Genomic DNA, 13,391 nt, shown 5'->3' on the forward strand with positions numbered 1-13,391 from the left:
AAAAAAAACAAACAGAGGAGACAGCAAACAACAAAGAGCAACATAATAATAGAGAAAACAAAGCACCATCACAATAAACTAGCTAGTCATAGATATCAATATTTACTAAATAATAAACGATATTGTGCAGCACGCAAGATAGACAGCGCACAGTGTGCTTTGAGGCAGCAGCCAAGAAAGCTTTAGTCCGCGTCTGTGAATACCCATGTGTGCATACCTGTGTGGATCAGCATGCTTGCATTCCAAAGGTTTCTCCATGTAATGATCTGAAACTGTGGATTTAAACATCATGAACGCTGCTCAGTCTCAGTGTTCCAGTTTCACCTACACACATACATTCAAACAACCTTTGTAAAACATTTAAAGCCCTTGTCTCTTCCTGCAGTGTGAGTGTTGTCCTTTACAACCCTCCGTAGCTCTGAAACAAACTCAGTTTCAGGACCTCACTTTGGGAAAAACAAGTCGGATATGATTCCTGTTGGGTTTCCTCTGGTTCAGAAGTTTCAGAAGGATTATTAATCTGTTCATTTTCAAGATCACTGAGGTTCAGAGCGAGACCTCGTGCTGCTGCCAGCCGGCCGTTCGTCCTCATGCTGCAGATAAAAACTGATTCCAGAGACTTGGGTTTCTATTTGGAGGCAGAGGAGCCTCGACTGCCACAGATAAAGAGACGCAGACACTCGAGCCCATCACAGCTCGCCTGCATATCACAGATTAACGCGACCCGAGTCCAGAGGTTAAAGCAGCTGAAGGACTTTGGCTCATGCAGTTCATGTTCAGTCACACTGAAGTTGCGTTTCTCAGTTTCACTCTCAGCTCTGATTGCTGCTGTTCAGGAAACACGAAGGCTTTTGTAATTATTCGGTGTGTCACACTAACAGCATTGAGGTGATGTTCAGATCTTTAAGCTGCTCTGAATGGACACATTACAGTCCCATCATAATGTTTCTCATGTATCTCCTCCACAGGTGATGAAATTAAGATGATTAATTTCAAAAGAGTTTGCATGTTCTCCCTGGGTTTGCGTAGGTTCTCTCAGGTCCTCCCATAGTCCAAACACATGCAGTTTCTAAATTTCCCATAGGTGCGAATGTGAGTGTGAATGGTTGTCCTGTAACACAGCAGTCTCCAACCCCCGGGCCACGGACCGTGAGTCGTATGGTACCGGGCCGCGAGAGTTGAGGCTCAGGTGTGAAATGTATAGTTTTCAGGGTTTTTATTAGTTTTTAGCGTTATTTTGTTATCGTTTTTATCGTTAACTCTGTTTTCCTGGGTCTTTTCACGTGTGTTATGAATAAATCGTCTTTTTTTCTGTACCGGTACTAGTTTTATTTTGTTGTATTTATCTGCGACACCTTAAAAGCTGGTCCGTGAAAATATTGTCAGGCATAAACCGGTCTGTGGCGCAAAAAAGGTTGGGGACTGCTGCTGTAACAGACTGGCGACCTGTCCAGGGCGTACCCCACCTCTTGCACTAAGACAGCTGGGATAGACTCCAGCCCCCCCGAAATGGAATTAATGGATGGAGAGAAACAGTTAAAAATTCCTGCTTCATTCTGTTGGCACATTAGAGTGGATTTTATATCAATCACATCACAAAAAACGGCAGTAATATCATCAAGTGAACTAATCCATAATTTTGTGTTTTGTTTTGGTTTTTTTTTAATTAATTTACATTAAAACAGGAAAATCTGCACACATGTGGAGAGAGTCTGCACCAGCAGTGAAGCACACAAAAACAAGACATGCACACTAACTTACTGTTTTCATATTTGCTATCATCGTGTTAATATACAAATTTCCCACAGGTGTGAATGTGACAGTGAATGGTTGTCCTGTTAAAAATTCCTGCTTCAATCTGTTGGCACATTAGAGTGGATTTTATATAAGTCATATCACAAAAAAACGGCAATAATATAAACTCAAATCACATCAATTTTATTTATATAGCACTTTTAAAAACAACAACTGTTGACCAAATTACTGTACAATAGAATGATTGGGTAAAACTTAAAAGGAAAGTAAAATCAAGGATAAGAAAATAATAAGAATAAAATAATGGCAGACTCATACCGACTTAAAAGCCAAGGAGTAAAAATGGGTCTTTAGACGAGTTTTAAAAGGATCCAGTGTTGGAAAGGCCCTGATATGTAAAGGCAGTTTATTCCACAGTTTTGGAGCAGTCACAGTAAAAGCCCGATCTGCTCTGTATTTTAATCTAGACCTAGGGACAACTAGAAGCATCTGGTCCCCAGACCTCTAAGCTCTCACCAGAGTATACAAATTTAGAAGATCAGAAAGATATATAGGAGCTAATCCATGCAATGTTTTAAAAACAAGTGTCAAGATCTTAAAATTAATTCGAAAACTAACTGGCAGCCAGTGTAGCAAGGCAGATATAGGGGATATGTGCTCTTGCTTGCGCGTGACAGTCAGGAGCCTTGCCGCAGCATTTTGAACCAGCTGTAGTCGGCCAATGGATGACGAAGTGACGCCAGAGTAGAGGCTGTTGCAGAAGTCGAGGTGAGATGAAATAAAGGCATGGATTGCTTTCTCAATGTCTCTGAAACAGAAAATTGTCTTCACCTTTGCAAGTAGGTGGAGGTGAAAGAAGCTAGTCTTGATCACATTATTTATCTGTTTATCGAATGTTAAATTACTAGTGTGTTATGAATGTTAAATTACAGTGTGTGAATGTGTGTGTGAATGGGTGGATGACTGGTTGTGTAAAGCGCTTTGGGGTCCTTAGGGACTAGTAAAGCGCTATACAAATACAGGCCATTTACCATTTACTATCAAAAATCACACCTAAATTTCTCGCAAAAGATTTTTTGATAGTTTTCTAAGGGGCCAAGGTCGTAATGGTCACTAGGGCCGAAGACAATGATCTAAGTTTTCTGTTCATTTAAACTGAGAAAATTTATCATCAAGTGAACTAATCCATAATTTGTGTTCTGTAGTTTTTAACGAATTAATTAACATTAAAACAGGAAAATCTGTACACATGTGGAGAGAGTCTGCACTAGCAGTGAAGCACACAAAAACAAGACATGCACACTAACTTACTGTTTTCATATTTGCTATCATCATGTTATTATACATGATATATTAATGTAATATCAATGTTGTGTTAATATATTAACAGACGTTTAAAGGATAGCTAAGGATATAATTAAATGTTTGTTAAGTGATTGTGACGGTGGATGTTAAAGGGTAGAGGATATGCAGGATGAGCTCCAGGGAGGATGCAGTCTAAATGCAGACATGTCGGGACTATCAGCAGCAGATAAGCGGTACAACTTCACTTTTCCTAAAATGGATTCTAACAGCCAAAGGTCCTGAATCTGCCCTCATGGTGCATTCACTTGATCAGACAGATTTAGTTCAGCTGTCATCTCCTAATTTGGTCCACAGGGAGTCTTTATAAATATCACCTGCTGTGAGGAGACTGCAGTTCTCCATCAGCTTCAGCAGGAAAACTCTCTCACTTAGTTTGTTCTCTCCTCTGACTGCCAACGTTCTCCACCGTAAAGCATGGGCGACTCTCTGATGGCCGAGTTTGGGAAGGCTGCTCCTTACCTGAGGAAGTCTGAGAAGGAGCGTCTGGAGGCTCAGACCAGACCCTTTGACATCAAGACTGAATGTTTTGTAGTCGACACTAAAGAAGAATATGTCAAAGGAAAAATCCTGAGCAAGGACGGAGGGATGGTAACGGTCCAGAAGGAAGATGAAACAACGGTGACAGTGAAGGAATCTGACACTCACCCCCAGAACCCACCCAAGTTCGATAAAATCGAAGACATGGCAATGTTTACATTCCTCCACGAGCCCGCCGTGCTGTTTAACCTCAAAGAGCGTTACGCAGCCTGGATGATCTATACCTACTCCGGGCTCTTCTGCGTCACTGTCAACCCCTACAAGTGGCTTCCTGTTTACGATGCTGAAGTGGTGGCTGCCTACAGGGGGAAGAAGAGGAGCGAGGCCCCTCCTCACATCTTTTCCATTTCTGATAATGCGTACCAGTACATGCTGACAGACCGGGAGAACCAGTCTGTCCTAATCACTGGAGAATCTGGAGCAGGAAAGACTGTGAACACCAAGAGAGTCATTCAGTACTTTGCCAGCATCGCTGCAGTTGGTGGTGCAAGCAAAAAAGACAGCAGCAAGGGGACTCTGGAGGATCAAATCATCCAGGCAAACCCGGCACTGGAGGCCTTTGGCAATGCCAAAACGTTGAGAAACGACAACTCGTCGCGTTTTGGAAAATTTATCCGAATCCACTTTGGCACGAGTGGTAAGCTGTCATCTGCTGACATAGAGACGTATCTGCTGGAGAAGTCACGAGTTACCTTTCAGCTAAAGGCCGAAAGGAATTACCACATATTTTACCAGATCCTGTCCAATCAGAAGCCAGAGTTGTTGGACATGCTGTTGATCACCAACAACCCATATGACTACTCCTACATCTCCCAAGGAGAGGTAACAGTTGCTTCCATCAACGACTCGGAGGAACTGATAGCCACCGATGGTGCCTTTGATGTTCTTGGCTTCACTCCAGAGGAGAAAATGAGTGTCTACAAACTAACTGGTGCCATTATGCACTACGGCAACATGAAGTTCAAACAGAAGCAGCGTGAGGAGCAGGCTGAACCTGATGGAACTGAGGCTGCTGATAAATCAGCTTACCTGATGGGGCTCAACTCTGCTGATCTCATCAAAGGGCTTTGCCACCCCCGAGTTAAGGTAGGAAATGAATATGTCACCAAAGGGCAGAGTGTGGACCAGGTTTACTATGCCATTGGTGCTCTGGCTAAGTCAGTGTATGAGAAGATGTTCAATTGGATGGTGGTGAGAATAAACCAATCACTGGACACCAAACAGCATCGTCAGTACTTCATAGGAGTGCTGGACATCGCCGGGTTTGAGATCTTTGATTTCAACACCTTTGAGCAGCTGTGCATCAACTTTACCAACGAGAAACTGCAACAGTTTTTCAACCATCACATGTTCATCTTGGAGCAAGAAGAGTACAAAAAAGAAGGAATCGAATGGGAGTTCATTGACTTTGGCATGGACCTCCAGGCCTGCATAGACTTGATTGAGAAACCTCTGGGGATCCTGTCCATTCTGGAGGAAGAATGCATGTTTCCCAAAGCTAGCGACCAGACCTTCAAGGCCAAGCTCTATGACAACCATCTGGGCAAGAACAAGATGTTTGAGAAGCCACGGCCAGCAAAGGGGAAAGCAGAGGCCCATTTCGCCCTTGTTCACTATGCCGGGACAGTGGACTACAATATTGCTGGCTGGCTGGTCAAAAACAAAGACCCCCTAAATGAGACAGTGGTTGGTCTATATCAGAAATCCTCTCTGAAGCTTCTCAGTCTTCTGTTTTCAAACTATGCAGGAGCTGATGGAGGAGACAAGGGAAGTGGAAAAGGAGCCAAGAAGAAAGGCTCCTCCTTTCAGACGGTGTCTGCACTTCACAGAGAAAACCTGAACAAGCTGATGACAAACCTGAAGACCACTCATCCACACTTTGTCCGCTGTCTGATTCCTAATGAGAGGAAAATTCCAGGAGTCATGGACAACTGCCTCGTGATGCACCAGCTGCGCTGTAATGGGGTCCTGGAAGGCATCCGGATTTGTAGGAAAGGTTTCCCAAACAGGGTGCTCTATGGAGACTTCAAACAGAGGTACAGGATCTTGAATGCATCCGCCATCCCAGAGGGTCAGTTCATAGACTGCAAGAAAAGTACTGAAAAGCTGTTAGGATCGCTGGACATTGACCACACTCAGTATAAGTTTGGTCACACAAAAGTCTTCTTTAAAGCCGGCCTGCTGGGTACACTGGAGGAGATGCGAGATGAGCAACTCTCTCGAATCATCACCAGGATCCAGGCCAATGCCCGAGGGCTCCTCATGAGGAAGGAGTTTATTAAGCTTGTGGAACGTAGAGATGCCCTAATGGTCATTCAGTGGAACCTTCGGTCTTTCCTTGGGGTGAAAAACTGGCCCTGGATGAAGCTCTTCTTCAAGATCAAACCCCTGCTGAAGAGTGCAGAGTCTGAGAAGGAAATGGCCAACATGAAGGATGAATTCAACAAGCTAAAGGAAACTCTGGTGAAATCAGAGGCAAGACGAAAAGAACTGGAGGAGAAAATAGTGACTCTCCTCCAAGAGAAGAATGATCTGACCCTGCAGATTCAGTCTGAACAGGACACCCTAACAGATGCTGAGGAACGCTGTGAACAGCTGATCAAGAGTAAGATTCAACTGGAGGCAAAGCTAAAAGAAATGACAGAAAGACTGGAGGATGAAGAGGAGCTGAACGCTGATCTGACAGCAAAGAAACGCAAGCTTGAAGATGAATGTTCAGAGCTGAAGAAGGACATCGATGACCTGGAGCTAACGTTAGCTAAGGTGGAAAAAGAGAAACATGCTACAGAGAATAAGGTGAAAAACCTGATGGAGGAGATGGCTTCACAGGATGAGAACATCACAAAGATAACCAAAGAGAAGAGGGCGCTGCAGGAGGCTCACCAGCAAACTCTGGATGACCTGCAGAGTGAAGAAGACAAAGCTAACACTTTGACCAAAGCTAAAGCTAAGCTGGAGCAACAAGTGGATGATCTGGAGGGATCGCTGGAGCAAGAGAAGAAAGTCAGGATGGACCTGGAGCGCTCAAAGAGGAAGCTCGAGGGAGACCTGAAACTGATCCAGGAGAACTTGATGGACTTGGAGAATGACAAGCAGCAGCTGGAGGAAAAACTCAAGAAGAAAGACTTTGAGGTCACCCAAATAACTTCAAGACTAGAAGATGAGCAGATTGCATCAGTTCAGCTCCAGAAGAAGCTCAAAGAAAGCCAGGCAAGAATTGAGGAGGTGGAGGAAGAGCTGGATGCTGAGCGAGCAGCCCGGGCCAAGGTGGAGAAACAGCGTTCTGATCTTTCCCGTGAGCTTGAGGACATCAGTGAACGTCTAGAGGAAGCTGGAGGAGCCACATCAGCTCAGGTGGAGCTGAATAAAAAGAGAGAAGCGGAGTTTCAGAAGCTGCGTAGAGAGCTGGAGGAATCAACCCTCCAACATGAGGCCACCGCTGCCACCCTGAGGAAGAAACATGCTGACACCGTCGCTGAACTGGGAGAACAGATTGATAACCTTCAGCGTGTGAAGCAAAAACTGGAGAAGGAAAAGAGTGAGCTGAAGCTAGAGCTCGATGATTTGTGCTCAAACATGGAAAATGTAGTAAAGACAAAGGCAAACTTTGAGAAAATGTGCCGAACGATGGAAGACAACATGAATGAGTACAAGAGCAAATGTGAGGAGGCTCAAAGGACCATCAATGACCTGACAACCCAGAGGGCCAAGCTCCTCACTGAAAATGGTGAGCTTGGCCGGCAGCTGGAGGAGAAGGATTGTCTGATATCACAGCTTACTCGAGGGAAGAACTCGTACAACCAGCAGATGGAAGATCTGCGCAGACAGCTGGAGGAAGAACTAAAGGCAAAGAACGCTCTCGCCCATGCTGTTCAGTCTGCTCGTCATGACTGTGATCTGCTCCGAGAACAATTTGAGGAAGAGCAGGAAGCCAAGGCTGAACTGCAGAGAGCTCTGTCTAAATCCAACACTGAAATCTCTACATGGAGGACCAAATATGAAACGGATGGCATCCAGAGAACTGAGGAGCTGGAAGAAGCAAAAAAGAAGCTTGTTCAGAGACTGCAAGAGGCAGAGGAGGCCATTGAGGCTGTGAACGCAAAGTGTTCCTCCCTTGAGAAAACCAAACACCGCCTCCAAAATGAGATTGAAGACCTCATGCTGGACCTTGAGAGATCTAATGCGGCATCCGCAGCACTGGACAAAAAACAAAGAACCTTTGACAAAGTCTTGGCAGAGTGGAAGCAAAAATATGAGGAGTCGCAGTGTGAGTTAGAGGCATCTCAGAAGGAGGCTCGATCTCTGAGCACTGAGCTCTTCAAACTCAGGAATGCCTATGAAGAATGCCTGGATCAATTTGAGACAATGAAGAGAGAGAATAAAAATCTCCAAGAAGAAATCTCAGACCTCACTGACCAGCTGGGAGAAGGTGGCCGCAGTGCCCATGAACTAGAGAAGATCAGGAAGCAACTTGAACAAGAAAAGGTTGAGCTACAGTCGGCGCTGGAGGAAGCTGAAGGTTCCCTGGAGCACGAAGAGAGCAAGATCCTCAGAGCACAACTGGAGTTTAACCAAGTGAAGGCTGACATGGAGCGCAAGCTGGTCGAGAAGGACGAGGAAATGGACCAGGCCAAGAGGAACTACCAGCGTATGGTGGAATCACTCCAGTCCTCTCTGGAGTCCGAAACCAGGAGCCGAAATGAAGCCATGAGAGTCAAGAAGAAGATGGAGGGCGACCTCAATGAGATGGAGATTCAGCTGAGCCAAGCTAACAGGCAGGCAGCTGAAGCCCAGAAACAGGTGAAGACCCTCCAGGCGTTCCTGAAAGACACTCAGCTGCAACTAGATGATACCCAGCACGGCAACGATGACCTAAAAGAAAACATTGCTCTGCTTGAACGCCGAAACAACCTCATCCAGGCTGAACTGGAGGAAGTGAGAGCCGCACTCGAGCAGACCGAGAGAAGTCGGAAACTGGCCGAACAGGAGCTGACCGAGGCAACGGAGCGAATGCAACTCCTACACTCCCAAAACACCAGCCTGATCAACCAGAAGAAGAAGCATGAAGCAGACCTCCTACACCTGCAGTGTGAAGTGGAGGAAGCCATACAGGAGAACCGCAATGCTGAGGAGAAGGCAAAGAAGGCGATCACAGATGCAGCCATGATGGCTGAGGAGCTAAAGAAGGAGCAGGACACCAGTGCCCATCTGGAGCGCATGAAGAAGAACATGGAGCAGACCATCAAAGACCTGCAGCACCGTCTGGATGAGGCTGAGCAGATCGCCATGAAGGGCGGCAAGAAGCAGCTCCAGAAACTGGAGGTTCGCATCAAAGAGCTGGAGAATGAGCTGGAGGCAGAGCAGAAGAGGGGAGCCGAGTCCATCAAGGGAGTTCGCAAGTACGAGCGCCGCATCAAAGAGCTCACCTACCAGACCGAGGAGGACCGCAAGAACATGGCCCGCCTCCAGGACCTGGTGGACAAGCTGCAGCTGAAGACCAAGTCCTACAAGAGAGCGGGTGAGGAGGCAGAGGAGGCGGCCAACCTCAACATGGCAAAACTACGCAAGCTGCAGCACGAGCTGGAGGAGGCAGAGGAGCGGGCCGACATTGCCGAGTCGCAGGTGAACAAGCTGAGGGCAAAGACTAGGGATGGATCGTCTAAAAAGGGCCTGGATGAGTGAGGAACAGGAACAGGAAGTGCACATCGCAGGTGAGAAGAGTCAGTGACATAGTCAGAGCTCTGTAAACAATACGGTCTATCAGGTTTAATGGAACCCTAATAAATAATGTCTAAATAATGTTTATGCATTTTAATTGAACATTTACAAACAGAAAGAACAAGATAATAAGATCATAAATAATGTTTAATAGCACTACAGACCTAAGAACCTAATCCGTTTTAAATTCATTACCACAGCTATTGTAAAGTTAAACCACAACACTTTAGCAATTTTCAAACTTTCCATCAGTTTGAGTTGAATAGTTTCTGCTGATGAGAAGTTCTTCACACTAATGTGTTATGAATCATTCCTGCTGTGTTTTTGTTTCTGTCTTTTACATTGTGTTTATTATTTTAGAACATCTGATCTATTAAATATATATACACAGCATTAAAACACATGACATTAATGCTGTTTTACTCATGAGTGTGTATAAATCCTCATCTGTGGCCTTAACAGCACAGATTTATTTCTGTATTTTTTTCATGTTTATGTCATTAATGTTTGAATCTGTTTCCTCCCACAGATGTTCCTGAAGCTGAAGCTGAAACCGTCACCTCCCTAATCAGTAATTAGTATTTGATGTATTGATTATTCTGCTGATCATGAGTTCTCTGAAGCTTTTCATTCACTTGATGTTTAAGGATGTTTAGTATGTTTATGCTCACTCCAGTAAAACACATCTAGCATCACAGAGACTGAAATAAATCAAGTTCTGCTTCCATATTGTTGTTTTAAATTTGGTATACCTGCAGCTGAGGATTTTAAACCAATACTTGGGTTAATTGATTGTTTCAGGTTCGTACTCTTCTCTGATTCACAGTTTTGAAATGATTTTCAGAAACTCAGATTTTCCTGTTTCAGCAGTTTTCAGTCAAATCTTTGGGAGAGATCTCTTTGCTTTGATTCTTTCTCTGCTGAACTTTGTTTGTTTGCTTTACTGCATTTCTTTGAATGCTGAAGTGTTGATGTTATTAATGTGAACATCAATAAAGTCCCAGCTGATCCCTGAAAACTGACTTCTGATTTCAAATCACGTGACATCGATAAAACTGAACTTTTAACTGATGATGTTTGAAATGTGAATCAATCTAAAAGCTTGTGTGTGTGTGGATGCGTGTATACCATGTTTAGATATCTTGTGGGGACCAAATGCCCATCCCCAGAAGTTTGAAGGCATGTTTGAGGCTCAAAATATGGTTTTAGTGTCAGGGTTACAGTTAGGTTATGGTTAGGTTTAGGCATTCATTTTAGGCTACATCCACACTAGCCTGAATAGATTTGAAAACGGCGTTTTCATCTGAAAACGCTCCGCGTCCACCCTTGCGTTTTCAGTTGTTTTCAAAGAGTTGCACGTCCACACGAAAACGGCCGAAAACGCTGACGTTGCAGCGTGAAACGCAAGACAACTCGACCTGCGTCATTTCCCTCTGCCGTTTACTTACATACTTGCTCTTTTCCTTGGGGAAAACGCCGTCTCAGTGTGGACGGGAGGCCAAATAGGAGAGAAAACGATGCGTTTTCAAACAAAAATGCAGTAGTGTGGACGTAGCCTTAGATGGTTAGGGTAAGCGCTTAGGAAAAGGGTTATGTCAACTAGATCTTCCCACAGGATATGAAAACAAGTGTGTGTGTTTGTATGTGTGTGAAAAACAATTTTTATATGTATATATATATATATATATATATATATATATATATATATATATATTAGGGGTGCAACGATATTCGTATCGTATTGAACCGTTCGATACAGTGCTTTCGGTTCGGTACGCATATGTATCGAACAATATATATTTTTTAATTTATTTTATCAACTTTCCTTCTGACGATGCTGTCTGTGTTGAGCGCTCAGTGAATCTGCGTTTGACTACTCCGCCTAGGCTGCACTGTCGAGCACAGATCCACTGAGCTCCACCCACATGCATTCAATCAAGCTAGCGAGACAGAAGCTAAGCTTATTGCAACATGGCAACTGCCTCAGTGCCTCCTGAAGTCGAACCTCCTCCACCGTCATTGAAATCTGGCGTTTGGAACTTTTTTGGCTTTCGTGTGAAGTATCACCCTGATGGTAAGCGCGTTGTGGACAAAACTACAACAGTATGTCGGATGTGCCACGCCATGGTTAATTACATCGGTGGGAACACAACAAATATGAATGCACATTTACGCCGACATCACCCTAGTGCAAAGACGAGTGAAGGCAGACCAAAACAACAACAAACACACATGCTACAAACTTTGTCGGAGTCATTTAGACAGCCGTTAGCGCATGATTCTAAGAGGGCAAAAGAAATCGACAGGGCAATTGCTACTTTTATTGCTGTCGACATGCGACCCTTTTCTGTTGTAGAAAACACCGGGTTTCGGGAAATGCTGAGAGTACTTGAGCCCCGTTACAGTATTCCTTTACGAACCCATTTCACCGATATCGCAGTTCCTGCTTTGTACAAGGAGACAAAAGCTAAATTAGAGACGGCAGTGTCAGCAGCACCCGCTGTTGCTCTGACCTCAGACGGCTGGACGTCAAGAGCTACGCAGAGCTACCTCACTGTCACCGCACATTACATTGATCCGGAATGGCAGATGAAAAACTGTGTTTTGCAGACACGCCTGGTCGAAAGTCACGCCACTGACGACTTAGCCAAAGGTCTCTCTGAAGCTGTGGAAGACTGGAAGTTAGTGTGACCAAATGTGACAATACCTGTAACTACTGACAATGCTAAGAACATAGTTAATGCTGTCACAGCTGCTGGGCTGGGGCCACAAATCGGATGTTTTGCACATACAATTAATATAGCTGCTCAGAAAGGAATGGCAGTGCAGAAGGTTTCCCATCTCCTAGCAAAGATGAGAAGAATTGTCTCCTTCTTTCACAGAAGCACAACAGGATGCAATGTGTTTATGAAAAAACAGCAACTGCTGCAGCTTATTGGAAAAAAACTGATTCAAGATGTTCCAACTAGGTGGAACTCCTCTCATGATATGATGGAAAGATACCTTGAACAGCAAGCTGCAGTGTATGCTGCTATGGCCGACAATACTGTGAAGAAGAGTATGAAGAACATTCAGAATCTAACTCAGGAAGAACATGCACTGGCTGAAAATCTTGTTACAGTCATGAAAACCCTAAAAACTGTGACAGTCATGATGTGTGAAGCGTCATCTCCAACAGCATCCATGATCCTGCCACTTAAAATGAACATCCTGAACTCTATGGCGCAGTCTGGTGATGATAGCCCAGCAGTGAGAGATGTAAAAAAAAACATCAGGGAGGACCTGGAGAAGAGATACGCTGATCCTGCCCTTCAGAATTACCTACACAAGTGCACAGCTTTAGATCCTCGATTCAAGTCCCTGCGACACTTGGATAATGTCACTCAGCTGAGAGTCTACGGAGCACTCACCACAGAACTTGTCTTGAGCATTGAACAAGTAGGCATTCTTTTTTTTATTTTTGAAATTTTATTTAGCTACTGCTTGATTTATAAATATTATTTAAACAAATACAATTAACAGTTTGGTTGTTTATATTTCCTCAGGACCAAGCCGCAGGCACCACAGAAACTGCGACCTCCGCAGAGACTCAAGCAGCAAACTCTTCAGATTCCCCATCAGCATCTCCACCAGAGAAAAAGTCAGCCATGAAGGAGTTGTTTGGAGAACTGTTCATGTCACAGGAGCCAAGGACCAGGTCTGCAGCCGAAGTGGCAGAGGAGGAAATTAACTTGTACAGGTTAGCAGACTGCATTCCCACAGATGATAACCCACTGAGATGGTGGAAGGAACATCACAGCTTGTACCCTCATCTTTCCAAGTTGGCACAGTGTTACTTGGTTGTACCTGGAACCTCTGTCCCAAGTGAGAGGGTGTTTTCCACAGCAGGTGACATTGTCACAGCAAGCAGATCTGTACTGTCAGCAGAACATGTGGACATCCTAATTTTTCTGAAGAAGAACATGGAAATTGAGTAAACTATGTTTTGGTTTGTATTTAACAGGACCGTTTATTTA

General features: G+C 44.4%; 1 protein-coding gene across 1 annotated transcript; it reads left to right on the top strand.

Moving 5' to 3' along the window:
* Positions 1-2,308: 2,308 nt before the first annotated feature.
* myh6 (myosin, heavy chain 6, cardiac muscle, alpha) lies at positions 2,309-10,383 on the top strand. Its single transcript, XM_082504732.1, has 2 exons — positions 2,309-9,368; positions 9,905-10,383. Exon 1 carries the CDS (start codon positions 3,535-3,537, stop codon positions 9,337-9,339), a length of 5,805 nt encoding a protein of 1,934 aa, XP_082360858.1. The 5' UTR covers positions 2,309-3,534; the 3' UTR covers positions 9,340-9,368; positions 9,905-10,383.
* Positions 10,384-13,391: the final 3,008 nt, after the last annotated feature.

Source organism: Aulonocara stuartgranti (assembly GCF_965226115.1).
Source record: "Aulonocara stuartgranti genome assembly, chromosome: 15".
In the NCBI taxonomy this organism is placed as follows: Eukaryota; Metazoa; Chordata; class Actinopteri; order Cichliformes; family Cichlidae; genus Aulonocara; species Aulonocara stuartgranti.